Source organism: Pelodiscus sinensis, chromosome 24 (assembly GCF_052426305.1).
Source record: "Pelodiscus sinensis isolate ZL-2025 chromosome 24, ASM5242630v1, whole genome shotgun sequence".
Classification (NCBI taxonomy): Eukaryota; Metazoa; Chordata; order Testudines; family Trionychidae; genus Pelodiscus; species Pelodiscus sinensis.
Genome location: NC_143075.1, coordinates 23,013,306 through 23,032,193, shown reverse-complemented (window position 1 = coordinate 23,032,193; position 18,888 = coordinate 23,013,306). Strand labels below are relative to the sequence as shown.

At 48.0% G+C, this 18,888-nt stretch overlaps 1 protein-coding gene across 14 annotated transcripts in view; it reads right to left on the bottom strand.

Annotated features, from left to right (window-relative positions):
• Positions 1-18,888, bottom strand: part of HP1BP3 (heterochromatin protein 1 binding protein 3) — a 63,363-nt gene that overhangs the window by 32,480 nt on the left and 11,995 nt on the right. For 2 of the 14 annotated variants that reach the window (XM_075906516.2, XM_075906517.2), the window contains exons 2-5: positions 9,940-10,136; positions 9,376-9,478; positions 4,941-5,091; positions 2,927-3,086 (exon numbers count right to left, since the gene is read on the bottom strand). In XM_075906516.2, the coding sequence (XP_075762631.2) occupies positions 2,927-3,086; positions 4,941-5,091; positions 9,376-9,478; positions 9,940-10,035 (510 nt within the window). In that variant the 5' untranslated portion in view covers positions 10,036-10,136. Of the gene's footprint in view, positions 1-2,926; positions 3,087-4,940; positions 5,092-9,375; positions 9,479-9,939; positions 10,137-18,602; positions 18,680-18,888 lie in introns of all 14 variants that reach the window. The other 12 variants (XM_075906520.2, XM_075906515.2, XM_075906519.2 and 9 more) reach the window with 12 other exon arrangements.

The following is an 18,888-nucleotide window of genomic DNA, read 5'->3' as shown; positions in this document are numbered from 1 at the left end:
TTACAGGGACGGTGGCTACAAAAACAAATCGTAGGCTAAGTCAGAAGTGGGGATGCAGTAGACTTAAGACCACTGACATTTAACTTAATTTACAGTATCGCAATCCATTTTGCACTAATATTAAGCTTTATATATATATATATATAAAAAAAAAAAACACATAGCAAATTGCTGTGCCAATCAAAAAGTCCAGTAGAATACAGGTCAAATCAGAAGCACAACAGATTACCAGCATTAGTTAACTAATCAACCAAAATCAATGCACCAGTTTCTAATCAGTTAAGTGGGAACAGGGATATATTCTAGACCAGTGGCTCCGAAACATTTTGGCATCACGCCCCCTTTTTGATTTCTGAAAAACCCTCATGCCCCCCCTCCAAAACAACAGCAAAACTTGATGGGGGCGGAGGGGGAAAAGGCTGGATCACCTCGCGCCTCCCCCCCCCCCTCGGAATTTCTTCACCCCTCCCCGGGGGACATGCCACCAAGTTTGGAAACCCATGTTCTAGATAGACAAAAGTTAGCCAAGGGCCCCCCCCCCCCCCACCTCCTAACTGAGAAACAAAATTCAAGTGTCAGGAATCACAAGCGTAGTAAGAAGACAATTGGAAAACACAAATCCTTGTATCACAGGCCTGGTATGAGGCCAGAAGCCCCAAAACTTTGCTGCCATAAAGCAAAGTCAGGCTGTGATCTAGGCACGGCCTGCTCACAGAATCTGACAAAAGTAGGGCTTATTATTGCAGAAACACACATTCTAAGAAATGCTAGGTACTGGCCATGCATACAACATTCCAGAAGATACCAGAAAACCTCAATATCAACACATTCTCCAAAAGATGACAGAAACATGCTGACGAATCTTAAAGATAAGCTCAGGATGACAACATGATGGGTAGAGAGGTTTTGATTGACCCAAGAGGTGCAAGGTACATCAGAGGGCAGTATTTAGCCATGTGAAAGGGCCAACATGTCACTTGTTTGTCTTACTAGACTTGAAAAAGGTTTTTCCTGCAGGATGACAGTGATGACACGTGTCCAGCAGCCCCTCCCTCCACTGCGTGGCTTCCCCCTTCCCTATGCTCCAGTCTGTCCCTGTGGGGCCTGGGGTGGTGAAAGCCGCAAGCTCCTGGGGCATGCGGCTTCCCCTGTCCCCAGTGCCCCAGGGAGAGGCCATGTGGCTGCCCTACTTTGCCACTCCGAGACCCCCTATCGCTGGTGATTAACTCCTCCCTCACATGCTGCCAGCCCGAGCAGCTGTCACATGGGCAGGCAGCTTCCAGAATTTAAACTGAATCATGCGGCTCCTCCACTCTCTGGGGTGGGAAAGGAGAAGTGAGCAGGAGTCACGGGTGTTCTGGCGGGGGAGGGGGAGCCGCATGACCTCTCAGGGGCTTGGGTGGGGCAAGCAGGAGCCGGGGGGGCACAGGTGGTGAGAATGCATGGGATCCATGGGGACACGTGGCAGCTGCACAACCTCTCCGGGGCTTGGGTAGAGGAACGGGGAGCGTGCAGGAGCCACATTAACTCTCAGAGGTTTGGGTGGGGGTGCACAGGAGCCGTGGGGACTCAAGTGGTGGGAGCGTTTGGGATCCGTGGGGGGGTGCACGGGAATCATGTGACCTCTCAGGAGCTTGAGGGGGCCCAGGTGAGAGCCACAGTCTTGCAAGGGCTCGGTTGGGGGGATGGGGGTGCACAGGAACTGTGGGGGATCAGGTATGGGGAGGTACTGGTACGGGGGAGCAGCGCAGCCTCGTGGGGGCTCGGGTAGGAGAAAGTGGGGGGGAGGCCGCAGGAGCCACGAGAGGGAGGCCGGGGGCGCTCAAGAGCGGGGAGCCGCGAGGGCTCAGGTGCCATGCGCCCCTGTGGGGGCTAGGGTGTTGGAACTACAGAGCCTCACGGGGGCTTGGGTGGGCGCACAGGATGTGTGCAGCAACACCAAAGGACTAGAGGAGGGGGGGTGCATGGGAGCCATGTAGCCTCGCTCCTCGTGGCCAGAGGGAGAGGGCTAGGCACTGCGCCCTCTCCCCCCACCCCACTTCTCCTCCCTGCTAGGGAGAGGGTCGGGCCAGTCTTGGTCTGGCCAAATCTCCCCACTCCAGCTGCTGGGGGGTGAACTGGGGCAGGCCAAGGCTACTATGTCTCCACCTGGCCCTCCCCAGCAACCAGGAGGAGAGCGACCAGGGGGCACCCACCTCCTAGTATCTGCGTATGAAGATGCATCTCAGAAAGAGTTTCTGTGTCTGAGTGAGGGGTGACTGGAAATGGAAAGTCCCTCCATTCACTGAGCAGGTCCACTGTCACAGGCATGTGTGTTCATGTACCTCTAACTATTGAGCCAGGGCATTAGCACCATGTTCTGTCAGCAATAAACCTGACCAAGTTCCTCTGCTGAAAACAGAGCCTGTGGATTTTATTGGGCAGCCAATTAAAGTTTGCTCTCTCCACTATCTGTGTCCAGCATAGAAACACACACACACGACATCTGATCACAAGGAATCTTCTGTCACCAAAGTCCAAGAGTATACATTGTATTATTCCTAATGGCATGACTACACCACAAAAAGGATATTTCCTTTAAAAAATACAGTATTATTCATGTCTATATAGGAGCTGACCTGAACGCAAGGGCACAGCATCACAGGGAGATTTCTGGATCACCTATTATGATTATTTTTCCCTGACCCACCATCCCAGTAGCATGGTTAAGCTAATACTCTGGCATCATCTAGGAACTTAGAACATACTCCTTGTAGTATCTGAGCACCTACTTCTCCATGCCTTAAACACAAACTAAATGCCATTTTGCTTATCCAGTCAGAATTAAGTATATATAAGTTCCAAGACAAGAAATTGGGAGGGTGAAATTAGGTGTATAAAGTAATTTTAAATCTGATATACAAAGGGAACGAAGTCTTCTACTTGCCTTGATGGCCTCAGTTAAGATAGCATCCATCTTTGGGCGCGAGGAGACAGCCATCTGTGTTTGCTTCTGTGCTCTAGCTAGTTGGCTAGCAGAAAGAGTTGCCCAGGAGGGAATGGTCTTTTTCACTTTCTTCTCCTTCTCTTTAGGCTGACCCTTCTCACTTCAGGGGGAAAAGAAACAAAAACAAATGAACAAAAAACAGTGACAGTAAGACAAGAGATATTGCACCAAAACAGCCTATGGAGAAAAGAGGCAATAATGAAAAAATTGTCTCAAAAGGTTATCTTGACTTGAAGCATAGACCATAGTAGTTCAGTGTGAGGGTGACACTTCACCCCATATTTTCCAGGTTTTTTTATATTTATAATATATAATTATGGCATAAATATGATCCATTTGGTCATTGAAAAGATGTCATTGAAAAGGTTACAATTTGTTAAATATGATTATTCTTTTTGTATGTACGTATCATTCTTGTATCTGAAATTATAAACATTGACTGGGTATCTATACTTCCAATGTAGTTACATCTAGGTAACACCCACTAGATGCTTTCAGTCTAGATAGATAGTGGGCGGGGAAGGGATGTTCAGGGCAATGGGCCATTAGGAAAAACAATCGTCCTTAGGAGGAGTTTATACCCCACCTGCTGAGACTTCTTGAAAAGCCTACAGATAGTCTGAAATTAATGGTTGCTCTGACTCTACAAAGACATGTGACAAGACCACATCTCTGGACTCCATCTTGGGATACCAGTATTTTTCCACAAACTCTGAGAACCCTAAGGTTTTATTACAAGCTGAATCCAGGCTACACCGGCCCGGGTCATGGGGCTCCTTATAGAAAACTAGCCGCTTGTGATTGACAGTCATTGGTCAGATGATAACGTGGAAAGCTTTAAATTTGAGAGAGCATGCTAACATGGCATATGGGCTATTCAGTGAGACGTCTGTAACAGTCATAAGGAAGTTACAGGAGTATGACCTTATAGAATATTAAACACTTTAGCTTATCAGTCTAGCACAACTGATTTTGAATTGCAGCAAGGATCTATTTCAGTTAATTGAAAAATGGCACTACAGGAAGAATTTTTTGCAACCACAAAGGGGGAGGGACACCAGTTTGAAGTAGCTGGGAAACAGCATTAAGTGCAACAAAACACTTCATATCAAAACAAGGTGCAGTCCATTACACAGAATCCCTGTGGCTAGAACAGAACGACAGGATGCCTGATTATTACTCCTATTTACTTACATTTGTGGGATTTGCCCTCTAGCTTTGGCATCTTCTAGAAAAAAGTGTCTGTTGGGACCACCAAGTAAGAATTCTGTGTCCTGAAAACACACACAATCCCCAACTTCCACCGCGTCTTCCTTTTTATAACTAGCAGTAGATTCTCTGGGTAAAGACAGCAGTTTGTGTGTATGTACATCCAACAAATAGCAATTGCCTCCATGAATTGTTCTTTTCATGTCAACTGTCTAATGACATAAGAATATCCCTCTCCCTTCACTACTGAAAACCCAGAGAGATGGAGAGTATGTTCCACACAATGTGACTAGCAAACTAGTTTGCAGAAAACATCAGATTTTCCTGAAAAATGTGTTTGCAGGGGGCAGGGAAATCTCACAAACCATTTCTTGGGAAGAGTGTTATCTGTCACTGGATGAACCCCAGGAATTTATTCCACTCCAAAATACAGTTCAATTTTGTATTAAATTACTTCAAAAACAGCAGCTGCATATTGGCTTCCATCCTTAAATTTAAAATAAAAAAAGCAGGGGGGTGCGCCCGCTGCTCAACACCCGTCACCCTTCTCTAGCAGCTTTCGTGGCCAGAGAGCAAGAGAACGTGATGACATCATTCTGCCATCCGGCAGTGAAAACTTTTTTATATAGAGAGAGACTTGTCAACTTTTTCCTCACTAAGATCCTTTAGAAGAATTGATAATTTTTCCCAACTTCCCCTACAATCCCACCCCAATTACAGGCACTCAGAAAGGAGGATGTCTTACTCCTTTTTGGTTTCTTCAGAAGACTTTGCTTCTTCCTTCCCCTCACTCTCTGGTTCTTTTGGTTGCTCTGTCTCACTGGATGTAGCAGGTGGAGTTTCATTCTCTTGCTCCTCTCCAGTAGATGCGGATTCCTCAGAGCTGACTTCTGGGTCTAAGGAGAGATTTGGGAATGCACAGTCTGTATCCAAAACAAACTCAACTCTTCATAAACTCTCCTCATGTCTTTTTAAACACTCCCCCCTCCCCCATCAGCAGTTTCCCCAGATAATCTCTGTGGAAAAACTCAAATTGTTCTCTTAAATTAAAACTTTAAAAAGTTAATAGAACCATTTAAATATCTTCAATGTCATGATTAGTAACTCAAATGCCAAAATAAACTTCAAAATAGACATTACATTAAAAAAAAAAATCTCAAACTGAATTAACTCACGTTTTCTCATTTCATCATTCCCTTCTGCCCCTTCCAGCCTCCTCTTCCTAGACTACCAAAGTTACAATCATTGTGGTCACTCAAGTGAGATGCCACAGAAGAAGCCATTAGCTTCTTAGCTCAGTGCTAACACTAGATTCTCATAGACTCTAAGGTCAGAAGGGACCATTGTGATCATCTAGTCTGACCCCCTGCACAGTGCAGGCCACAAAATCTCACCCACCCCTCCTAGAATAATCCTCTCACCTATCTCTCAGATATTGAAGCCTTCAAATACTTTGAAGACCCCAAGATGCAGAGAATCCTCTAGCTGTGATCTGTACCCCATGCTACAGAGGAAGGCAAAAAACCTCCAGGGCCTCTGCCAATCTACCCTGGAGGAAAATTCCTTCCCGACCCCAAATATGGCGATCAGCTAAACCCTGAGCATGTGGGCAAGACTCACCAGCCAGATGAAGTTAGGATGGATAAAAGCCAATGATTAAAAACAGGCTTGGGTCAGGCCGTGTGCACACCCTGCTCCCGGCTGGAGCAGCCTCCCCAGCAATGTGTCTTTTAACCAAAGACTTAAGTATATCTTCTCCAGGAATAAAAGAAAGCATTGAAGTCACAGAATATTTCAACAATCACCGTTTTGCTTCAGCTTCACTGAAGAGAGCAGAAGGAGCCACGCTAATTCTCCCTCAAGATGTTCAATGGAATTCTATGGTTGATTTTTTTAAAACAATTTATTAAGAACTGGCCTATTCTCATAATTAAAAAAAGAAAAACAAAACAAAAAAAAAACCCTAACAACTATCCCATATTGACTGGTATGGCAGTGTGTGCTCATCCCATCCCAACAGGAGACTCTCAGGGGTGTGTGAACACCATTACCGCTACCAGTTTGTCAGAGAACTAAGTCAGACTGTCACCGTAAGGCAGCGCAGTGTAATGGCTACAGTCTATAGTGCAGCCCTTCCTTGCTGGGCAGCATGACCTAATGGACAGAGTCTATGGGATTAAGAATGTTAAATATTGGCTAATTGAACAGTTGATTAACCTCATGAATTCTTATTGGTTAGTCAACTATTCTCTAGTCCCCGGGGGTGGGACTCGAAGCCAGTGTGCGCCGGCCCCACTCCTGAGCAGCCCCCTGCCACTCCATGCTACTCTGTCTCAAAAGTGTTAGGCGTCAAGGGCTCTTGAAGATCTTCCACTGAACTTGAGCCCCAGCATGGGCTGGAGCGGTGCTGACCCGACTGCGATGGTCTGGGTGCCGAACCTACTGGTGCCACGTGCTACACCTGAGGGCACAGAGATGGCACATGCTTGGATGGAGACCTGCCCTGGCTAGGTCTCCACTTCTTCTGAGGCACGGGAGATTGGGAATAGTGCCAAGGCTTTTGTGGCAGAGTGGCTAGGGGCCTCGCACACTGAAGACAATGCGCTCTGGGTCACCGGTGCAGGATCCAACACTGGTGCCATATGGAGGGCCGCTTCCATGAGGATGATCTTCAAATGAGTCTCTCTCTCCCCTTGATGCGCGGATTGACACCCTTACACGACTCGGACAGATGGGCTTCTTCAAGGCACGCTTCGTGGGGATGTGGGTGGCTCATCTCATAAAAGGTATCTTGGCATTTGAAAAAGTTCAGAAAAGGCCAACACAATGATTAGGGGTATGGAATGTCTGTCATACGAGGAGAGATTAGTAAGACAGACTTTTCATTTTGGAAGAGAGATGACTAAGGGGGGGGGGGAGGAATGATAGAGGTCTATACAATCATGACTGCTGGGGAGAAAGTAAATCAGTATACTGGGCTAGATGGACTTTTGGTCTGACGCACTATGGCTTGCGCAGTGCGGGGCTGGCGAGTGGTTTTCTCCGTGATCGTCGAGCCCTGCCAATAGGGATTAGTTTGCCCCCCCCCCCAGCCCCCTTTATGCAACTATCCTGCAACTGCATTACCCCAATGTGTGTGACGAACTCGGGAGCAGGGAGGCTGGGGGAAGTGTTCCCTCTAAGAGTTTCTTCCCATGAGCAGAATGAATTGTGTTGTGCACCAGCACTGAGTTCATGTGGCTTGTTTGGATGTGCCACTGTGGCACCCAAGTTATTAATAAATCTCAAACTTCTACCTTTTCCCTCTGCTGCCATGTCTCCTCCCCTTGCTCCATCAGCTCCCCTGGTGCCTGCTGCCCCCAACCCCTTACCTGCCTCTGCTGTCCTGACTCCTGCCTCTCACTGCCCTCAGCCCTCCTGAGACCTGCCCCCCTCCACCAGCCCTTCTCTCCCCACTGTGCCCACTCTGATCTGTGGGCTACCCCTCATTATCCCATCTCCTAAAACCTCCCTCTACACACCTGCCTTGCCTCTCTTCTCTTGTGCTGGTCCTCCCCTGCCCTTCTGCTTCACCCCCAGAATCCCTTGGCACCTGCACCTTCCCTTACCCTTGCACCCTCCTGCTGCCTCCCCCTTCACTCACTGCCCCTGCCCCCTTTGCCCTCTTTTTCCGATGCCCACCCCCTCACCACCCTCTGCCCCCATTCCCCTCATGCCCGTGTCCTTACACATGCCTTGCTCCATCCCTGCCTTCCTCATGCCCACCCCTTCTTTCAAGACTTCTCCCAGCACTTCCCCCTCCCCCCTCTAACTCCCAATGCCCTTACTGTCTCCTCTCCCAGCATCATCCTGTCCCCCCCCCCCCTCCCACTGATACCTCCCCTCCTGCCCTTTTCCTCATTGTCTCCTCTACTCTGTCCCTTGGTGCCTTCCCCCTTTCTTCTCCTGACCTGACCCCCTTCCCTCAGCACAAGCCCCTTCCTCTCCCACCCATTCCTCTTATTTTTCCCCCTTCCCCTCCCCTACTTTCGGCTTCTGCGTTCCAATTTGCAGGGCTGGAGTCAAAGCCGGCCCAAGCTACAGGTCGGCCAAGCCCTAGCACGGGGCACCCCCGGGGCACCGTGCAGTGCTGCTGGGCCAGGCGGGGGTGCCCTCAGGACGCCATGCGGTGCTGCCGGGTTGGAGCGCCTCAGGGGCATTGCATGGTGCTGCCGGGCAGGGCAGGGCCCGGGGCGCAAAAATGGCTTGGGCCGGCATTGTAGTCGGGCCCCAGCTGCTTCTGGAGCTGGGCTGCGTGGTTTTAAAGTCCCGGGCCGTGACGTCATGCCACGCCCAGGCATCTCCCCTCTCACCTGTTGCGTGGTGTTTAAGCACACTGCGCATGCGCTCTCTCTGCCCCACAGTGCCCCGTAGATGGCCGCGGGGCATTTAAAGTGAGGGGCTGCAGCGCCCCATCCCCTCCTCCTCCAGCAGCCGCTAGCCGGCCTGAGACATTAGGGTATGCCTGAACACACCCGGCACATCCCATGTGCATGCCTATGTTTAGCATCCTTTCTCCTTCTCAATCTCAAGCAAGCTTCCTTCCAGCAATGAAAGCCACCTTCACCCTGAACCACCAACAGGCAATCATAACAGACTACAAGAAGCCCTGTTGCACCTTAAAAACTAACCAGTTTATTTGGGCTTAAACTGTTGTGGGCTGGAACCCACTTCACCAAGATGCATGAAATGGAATCTTCTTCCAATTCATGCATCTGACAAAGTGGGTTCCAGCCCACAACAGTTTAAGCCCATATAAACTGGTTAGTTTTTAAGGTGCCACAGGACTCCTCGTTATTTTTGCTAAAACAGACTAACAGTTATCCCTCTATAACAGATCATTATTACTGGTTATGTTTCTCCAATGTAATAAAGCCACAATTCTATGTTAACTATAAAACAAACATTTTTATGTGATTTTGTACTGTTGCACTTAAGTGAAATATGACTTCAGATTGCAAATAAAGGCTTCAAGATTTAATTTTTCCTAAGCTACCAAAAGCGGGTGGGGGAGAAAAAGCAAGGGAATGAGAGTTCTCTTAATGTTCTAAACTTGGTGGTAATGTCTTATAGACATTACAGAACTAAAGGCTGTGTTGGTGTACACACTGGTAACTCAATAAACAATTATTTCATTTTACCTGGCTTGGCCTCCTCACCTTCAGCAGGTTTGCTTTTGGGAGGAGTTTCCCGAGCAGAAGAATTCACAGCACGACGGATCGGCATGGTGTTGTCTTCAACCTTCTTTAAGAAATAGAATAAAAAACAAACAAGCAAATATGAGAAAGAGCCTGCAACGGGCCTAAAGCAGAGTATTAAAAGCTGCTGAAAAAAGTGTGTATGGAGAAAATTTCCAAGCAGACCAGATGAAATCAGATTTTTAAACTTACAAGTAAGATCCAAACCAGCTTCTCTGAAGCACATTAGGAGATAAAAGAGTTTCACTTTTTTATTGCACTTTATATTTATGAGACAGAATCTTTTCATTTCAATTCAGAGTTAAATGAGAAGAAAATTTGAAGATTCTGGCAAACTGGACATCTCAGGGAAAACAGGGGAGGAAAGGATGCATGGCTAAAAGGTTTTAATTAGATTCCCAACCAAGTTTTCTACAAGCAGGGGAGGAAGAGTATAAAGTAACCCTCAAAAGGGTTGGAAGTCAAGGACTGATCCAAAGTCAAGCTTGGAGATGGGTCAGCCCCTACCTCACTTAACTTGTCTGTGTTGATCAGCTGAGCTCCCGTTAACAGTGGAAGTGCCTTATGATGTATGGGTTCAGCTTCAGACAGATCAGTCGCCATTTAAATTAAATTCTAGCCCCAAATGCAGGTAACACTGTGGAGCCCCAGGTTTTAATAAACGTTTTTTCCTAATGGTTTTCACAGGGCAGTGAGGAGTCAACCTAAAGTACAGAAAAGATCTGTTGTGATTAACAAAGAACAAAGAACAATCACATCTATTAAACTAAAGATAAAAGAGGATAAATTACCATTTAACAATAGGATCGACAGTATATACTTCATGTTCAATAAAAGATGCCACAACACTGACAAACTATCACACACAGCTAGGAGAGAGGAGGAAGCCATAGCAATAACCTATTATGTTAATGCACCTTCTAGGGCCCAAAGGAAAGCACAAAGGAACAAAAGTCATTCAGAAAAAGAAACATCAAAATGTATTGTGCCTGAAGCATCAGCAAGCAAAAGCTAAGGCTTAATACTAACAGGGATGCCATTCACTGAGGCTAGAGCTGGGCTTGACAAAAAATTATTCAGTGTAGTAGGAAAAGAACCTGAAATAAGGCAGCATATCCAAGGCTTGGTCTGAAGCCTATGGCCTGGACTGAAGTAATGGTCAAAACTTGCTAATATAAAGGAAAGTCAGATTTTGAGCAACAGGCAGGTCCTGCTCACAGAACCAGGCAAGAACAGGGCTATTTCAGAAACACACACAACCCGAGAGGTAGTAGGCACAAGTCATGCAAACATTTCAGGTTAGTACCAAATCGCCCTGACTCCAGCACACTTCCCATTATCACACGTTCCAACCGCCGGTCTGTGGATCGGCAGCAGGCCACGCCCCCAGCTACTAATGAGTCCCGCCTGCTGGGGTTCCCCACACAGCACCAGGGTGAGTGGTCTGGTGGGCACCCAGGTGTTCTGTGGCTGAAACTGGGGCTGCAGTGAGGGAAGCCTCACCATGGCCCCGGTTACAGCTCCGGCGGCCACTATGAGGCCCAGCTGTTGGTGCCGCATGATAGGCAGCTGCAGCGTTCGGCCAGGGCCAAGCACCGCACGGAGTCTGGCTGTTGCAGTGCTTAGCAAGGGCCCAGCTGCTGTGGTAGCCGAGCTCCATGTGGCCTTGGCCCCAGCTGAGCACTGCAGCTGCACTTAGCAGGCCCCCTGCTCTGCAATAACTACTGCAGTCTGGGGGGTGGGGAGCCTGCTCCCTTCCAGAAACTCTCGGCAGCTGCGCAGGGCTTCCCCCGACTTCCTGCAAAATGGCAGAGGGTTCGCCCCTCGCCGTGCCGTTCCCTGCCCACTCCCCAGCTGGACGCAGTGCAGGTCCCAGAAGACCCATCACAGGGATATAATCCCCTTCCCTTCTTCTCCCCTTCTCTTTCCCAGCCACAAGTGCCCATGGGGCTCACAGAAGCTCCAATTGTCCAGCTGGCCGGAGCACTTCCGGGTTCCAGTTGGTGCCGGACTATCGGGAGTGCCGGACCACTGGATGCCGAACAATTGGAGTTTTACTGTAATTCTTTGCACCGGTCTTCACAGCTGAGGACATGAGGGAAATTCCCAAACCTGAGCCATTCTTTTTAGGGAACAAATCTGAGGAACTGTGCCAGACTGAGGTGTCATTGGAGATTATTTTGGGACAAATTGATAATCAGTAATAAGTTACCGGGACCAGATGGCATTCACCCAAGAGTTCTGAAAGAACTCAAATGGGAAATTGCAGAACTGCGGTTTATACCCCGTCCTTTAAATCAGCATCTGTACCAAGTGACTAGAGCAGCGTTTCTCAAAGTGTGGTCTGCGGCCCAATACCAGCCCTTAGAGGAAAAAAAAAAAATACTGGTCCTCAGAAAAACATGTGTGCACGATTCTTGGGAGAGAGCCTGCCGTCCATGGCATCTCTGCCCAGCATGCTTCCGGGAGGCAGGACTAGATCCAGCGGGCGTTAGGACCCAGGGAGAAGGCCGGGCGCACTGACGCAGAAAGGGAGCCAGTGCCAGCCGATAAAGTGGCCGGGATTGGGGCCAAGAGGAGGGGCGGCCACACTGATGCTACCTCCAGAGACCACGGAGATAGTGCGGGCTTCCTGCAGGGCCAGAGGGCAGTTCTGCAGCTGCGTGCCAGGTCCCGGAAGTGCACAGGCTGCTCTCCCCTCTGCCCCAACAGCCAGCGTGGTACCTAGAACGCCAGTCCATTGTGCGCTGGGGAGGTGGGTGGGAATCCGGGACTGCACTGGCTCCAGCTGCTTAGGCGGTGCGCACTGCCATGGGGAGCAGAGGAGCAAGGCGCACGCTGCCCCAATGGTTGGGGCTGGCATAGTCCGGGACTCCTCCTTCCCCCATGCAGGAAGGCGTAAGTTGTGTGACGGGGGAGACGGAGGAGCACCCCGTACACTTCCTGGGCCTTGGGGTGCAGCTGCAGGATCCCCAGGTATCGGTCCCCTCCCTCCCAGACCTCCACAAGTACTCTGCCCCAGCACCCACTGGCACCTATCCCCTGCCCCAGTACCCACAAGCACAGTTGGGGCCACATTAGTGAGGTTTGAGGGGTATGGAGGTGTTGAATTGTGTTTTTGTATCCCACTTGTGTGGCCCCGACTGACTTCTGTGGGCCAGTGACCCCTGACTCAAAACAGGTTACCCGCCCTTCTCATAAATAAAGACAATGCTGAAACCTTTTGTGTTTGACAATATTTTATTTAGAAGTGAAGCCTGGCCAAGAAGCCTCCAATTAGGGCCAAGTTATCAGCTGGCCACAGCGTCGTAACACTCCTGTACTCCCCACCGTGACTCCAAATCTGAGCCTATCATACACTGGAACCCCCTGTCCTGAGCCTCTCACATTCCCAAACTCCTGCACTCCCATATCCTCAATCTTCTGCCACAACACTCTTGCACCATTCACACACTGCAAATCTATGTCCTGAGCTCATCATACTCCCAACCTCTCTGCCCTGAGCCCCTCAAACCCCAACCCAAACTCCTGCACCCTCACATCCACAAGCTTGTGGCTTGCTCAGTACTCCAACCCTCCACCCAAGCCCAGCCACATTTTGCCGATAATACAAAACTACTCAAGATAGTTATGTCCCAAGCAGACTGCAAAGGCTTCAAAAGGATCTCACAAAACTGGGTAACTGGGCAACAAAGTGGCAGATGAAGTTACATGAGGATACATGCAAAGTAATGCATATCGGAAAACATAATCCAAAACTATACATATGACATGATGGAGCATAAAATTAGCTGTTACCACTCGAGAGATCTTGGAGTCTCTGTGGATAGTTCTCTGAAAACATCCACTCCGTGTGCAGCAGCAGTCAAAAAAAATGTTGGGAATCATTAAGAAATATATTGCCATCCCATAAATCCATGATACACCTGCATTTTGAATACTGTGTGCAGATGTGATCATCTCATCTCAAAAGAGATAGTGTGGAATTGGAAAAGATTCAGAAAAGAGCAGCAAAAATTATTAGAGGCACGGAACAGTTGCCATGTGAGGCGAGATTAATATGACTGATTTTTCAACTTGGAAAAGAGCTGACGGGGCGGGGCGGGATATGATTGAGGTCTATAAAATCATGACTGGTCTGGAAATAGTAGTGTTATTTACTCCTTTAACATAAAGAACTAGGTGTCACAAAATGAAATTAATAGACAGCTGGTTTAAAAACAAACAAAAGGAAGTATTCCTTCTCACAAAGCACACGTCAACCAGTGAAACTCCATTTACAAGATGTTGTGAAGGCCAAGACTTTAGCAGAGTTTTAAAAAAAAAACTAGCTAAATGTACGGAGGATAGATCCACAAAAGGCTGCTAGCAAGTATGGGTAGGAATGGTGCCCCAGCCTCAGTTTGTCAGGGCTGGGAATGGGCAATAGGGGATGGATCGCTTGATGATTCCCTGTTCCATTCACTCCATCTGGGGCACCTGGCATTGGCCACTGTCAGCAGACAGGATACTGGGCTAGATGGACCTTTGTTCTCACCCAATATAGCTGTTCGTAGGTACAAAAATGCAAAATGCAGGAGAGTGGAAAGGGAAGGGGGTCCTTCAATTCTCTGTTGAATTTAAAGCCCTGATAGTTGGTGGAGACAAGATCAAAATGTTTCTGGTCCACTGAAGTCAAGCTTCCAGGTTTGCCTGCTTAAATCATGCCCTTAGTCTCTTCAGCTCTATCCTATTAGTACACAATTTCATCTCCTGAGGACTGAAATGATTTAGTCTAAATAAAATGTTTGGACTTAATGTAAAGGTATGAGGGTAAGTGTCATTTCTTTATTAGTGATCTACTGGAGATCAGTCTAGATGGGATGGTCCCTTCCACTCTTAAATATAGAGAAACAACCTACTCTTGCTTAACTATATCTGCCTGCCCAAAGAATCAGGGTAAAGCGTGATTTCTACAGCAGGAAGAAAGGACCAACCAAAGCATCACTTTCTGGACTAAGCAGATGCCAGCTGATAAACCGATTTAGACCGTTTCTATGACAAATGATAAATGGACATAAAAATCAGACATCAGGAATGGTAACACACAAACCCAAAGGGGAACATTTTAACCTACCTGGACACTTAATCCTTCTTCTACAAAGGAATTTTACTACCCAATTAGAGAGAGAGTGCTGAACTGGAAACTGCTTTTGCTGCTTATATATCTTGGGGTATGTCTAGACTGCGTCCCTCTGTCGGCAAAGGGATGCAGATTATGCAGGTCGACATTGCAAACGAAGCGGGGATTTAAATATCCCATGCTTAATATGCATAAAAAGGCTACCTTTTTGCAGACTCAGCACTTTGTCAGCAAAAAGAGGCAGTCTAGAGGGGAGATCTGTCGAGAAGGATCTGTCAAAAAAGGCTCTCTCTTTCGACAGATCCCCCCTCTAGACTGCCTCTTTCTGCCGACAAAGTCCTGAGTCAGCAAAAATGGCAGCCATTTTTATGCAAATTAAGCATGGGCTATTTAAATCCCCTCTTCATTTGCAATGTCGACCTGCCTAATCTGCATCCCTCTGTCGGCAGAGGGATGCAGTCTAGACATACCCTTGGAGTCTGTTATTTCCACTCCTACCCATGGAAGCTCCTAACCCTATATATTTGTTAGTCTCTAAAGTGCCAAAAGGCTATTCATTTTTTAAAACTGTTATTCAAGATGTACTGCTCATATCTATTCCAACTGAGGTGTGCTCGCACCACGTGCACAGCTGCTGGAAAATTTACACCCTAGTTTCTACCAATTGGGTTGGCTGTGGAGCCCCCTGGAATGGGGCCGGTGTGACAAACCTATATATAATCCTGCCATCCCAACAGCCCCTCAGTTCCTTCTTGCCAGCTACTCCAACAGTGGAGAAGAACGGTGGGTATGGAATAGATATGAGCAACACATCTCAAAGAACAAGTTACAAAGGTGAGTAACCATTTTTCCTTCTTCGAGTGCTTGCTCATATGTATTCCAATTGAGGTGATACACAAGCATTACCCAACAGGAAGGTTCAGAGTCAATGTGTAGCGCACAAGTAATGCAGCCCCAAAAGCCCATCACATCTGGACTGCTGTACAACAGCATAGTGGTATGGACTTAGGACCATGTCACAGCCCTGCAGATTTCTTGGAGAGGATGAAGGGTCTGCCAGTTTCATCGTAGCAAATCTCTTCCTCGATCACCCTCGCTAAGGTCTCTCTGCTGTGTGCCAGGAAGATGTGCTGCAATGCAACTGGCAGATCCTTCACCCAGTCTGCCACAAATAGCTCTGAGAATTTCTAAAAGGGCTTAGTCCTGTCAACTTAGAAGGCAAGAGCTTGCCTGAAATCCAGGCAGTGCAGCCACTGCTCACGAGCTTTGGTGAGGTTTGGGATAGGACATTTTTCTTCTGGTTTTCTGTCCTGTGTGGAGCGTAGAGACCACTTTCAGGGGAAAAAAGCCAGCTGAGAGCAAAGCTGAACCTTGTCCTTAAGGAACACAGTGTACAGAGGGTCTAACATGAGGGCACAGAGTTCTGACACCCGTCTGGCAGAGGAAATGGCAACAAGAAAAGTCAACTTCCACGAAAGGTAGAGTAATGAACAAATTGCTAGAGGCTCAAAGGGAGGGCCAGCAGTGACCACGCCAGGACTCCAAGTGATGTCAGAACTCCATGCAGGGAGACACTGGGACTGAGACTGAAGGGACCATCATGGCTGGATTCCCCTGTGAAAGCTACGGGGAAGTTGAGGCCTTGTCCCTCGAAAGGGAGAATCTTGATGAGGCCTAGGATGGCCTCAAAGCTGTCCGGCATGGAGGGCAGGGTCATCACCAGAGGTTCACCCTTTGAGGAGTCAAATAGGTTGGGACCCTGCAGCAGATCAGTGCTGTGAGTCTGGGACTCCTCAGGGTTGTTGACAATGGAGGTGTGGGAGGAGCCAGTAGTGCTGGATATGCCATCACCAAGGACTTGGTTGCTTGGAAGGCCGCGCCGGGTGGACTCCACAGGGGAGCAATGGTGCCGAGAGGTTCCCTTTTTTAGTGCCAGCCCTGAAAGCGAGGGAGTTGCACTCCACACTGCAGCACGCTGTCAAATCTTGCATCTGAGGTCACTGAGGATTCCATGAAGCTGCATTAAGCAGAAGTCCCACTCCTTTCTTGTATGTGGTTTAAAGGCCTTGCAGATCTTGCACGTGTCAGTATGATATGCCTATGATGCCTGGAGGAAGGCTAAGTTGTGGAGGTCGCTCAAAGGCATAAATTTAAAGGCAAGATCTGCAGGGTTTGAAGCCGTGGGGCTTTGGCATGCCCCAGACCCCAAGGGAACACAGCTGGTTCTCACTGCTAACTCTAACATCAGATTTTAACTACTACTAATCTAACTATTTCAATAACAAAGAGCTGAAAGAGCTAGGAAGATGAGGCACTTGCAAAGCAAGAGAACAAATTCCAACAGCCATCACTGATGGTAAGAAGGAAATGAGGGGCTGTTGAGTTGGCAGGATCATCTATAGCAGTGGCCACCAACCAGTAGATCGGGATCTACCGGTAGATCTTGGAGCCTTGACAGATGATCCTGATTGGTTTGTCCAGGAAGCTATCAAGTGCTGGCACTTCAGTTGCCTCTCCACCCACTGTAATGCCACGCCTGCCCTCTGCCTTGGAGCTGCCCCTTGGAAACGTCCTGCTTGCTATGTAGGGTGTAGGAGGGAGAAGACGGGGGATGCTGATGTCAGGGTGTCACCCCCCACTTCTATACCCCATCTCCACACAGAGAGAAGGGGATGGGGAGAGCTTGGCAACACAAATCTGTCAGTCTCACATGCTGTGTGTGTGTGTGTCTGTCACTCTCACAAAAACACCCTGTCCTTCCCTCATCTCCTGACCCAATACATATATGGGGAGTTGTTACTACTTCTACTACTTGCAAAGTGGGTTCTTTTTAGTGTTTGACTGGTCTATGCATTTCATAACTTTCATTTCTCTCATGCTTAAATTTAATTCTTTTGAGTTCTAAAATGCCTAACCTGTCATGCCTGGAGTAACTATCCCTATGGTTGGTTGTGCTCCTGGAGGTGGCTGGCATGTCCATGCAGCCCCTGAAAGAGTCTGTGGAGAGCCCCTGCACTGACTTTTTCAGGGGCTGCATGGACATGCCTGCAGACACCACTCCTGCAGCTCCCATTGATCAATAATGGAGAACTGTGGAGTCAGTGTCAGCACATGGAACCGTTGCTGTTCATGCTGGCTGCTTTCAGGGGTGGAGTGGGGTGGGGCGGGGCGGTGCCAGAGCAGGAGTAGGACTTGAACCCACCACTATATGTGCCCCAGGCAACTGCCCTATCCCATAGTCCATTCCACCTCCCTACCGTCAGAGGGTCCCTTATCCTGTGTCTAGTCACTCCCAGGGTGGATGGAGGGGGAGGGCTTGAAGTTAGGGAGGTGAAGTGGGATCTCCAGTGAACTTGGGGATGGGCATCAGCCTCTGGAGCTCGATTCCACTCCCCTCCAAAAATTTTGAGTTAAGCCCAGAAACATTCTATATGTTATCCACTAAGTCAGGGGTTCTCAAACTTCATTGCACCATAACCCTCTCCTCACAAAATATACTACATGACCCCAGGAGGGAGCACCGAAGCTAGAGCCTGCCCAAGCCTAGCTGACCCAGGAGGGGATGGCCAAAGATGAAGCCCAAGCTCTGTCACTCTGTAACCTGAGCTCTGCCACTCAAGACTGATGCCCCCAGGTTTTGGCTTCAGCCCTGGGTCTCAGCAAGTCTAATGCCAATCCCGACTCATGCAAATGACCTGACTCATTAAAACGGGGTTGTGATCCACAGTTTGAGAACCACTACACTAACTAGTTTGAAACCAGCACAGAAATAAGTTTTAATTGGTCTTCTACAGACTACTGCCACTTTGAAATCCTTTAGATAGTTCATGGTTCACTGAAGACATCACAAAATTCAACTCTCAAAAACTGTAATCCAGGATATCTGCCACATTACAGAATGCTGCATCTTGTGATACCTTCAGAACCAAAAATAGTTTCATAAACAGAACATTTAAAATCACTGCTTTGCTGAATGCCCCCTCAGAAGCTAGTTAGAAAAACTCATTTCTAATCTTCACTCCTCTTTCATTTTTGTTTTGCAGCTCACCTTTAACTGGAGAACTTGAACAGCCTGTTGTCCTGATAGGGAAGCTGGTCCAGTAGAATAAAGCCATTCAAGTCAGCCTAAAAAAAATTATGAGACTAAAATACCTTACTAACTGAAAAGGAAGAATGCAAGTTCATTTACTGTATTCTATCTTTATGTTCACCTTCAGTCTTTATTTTGTAGTGTCTATATTAAAAACTCAGAATTGCACGCTTATTAAACATGATTAAGCACCACTTCATCACATGCACCTCCACCATAGTCATCTCCATAAAACAACTTTTGT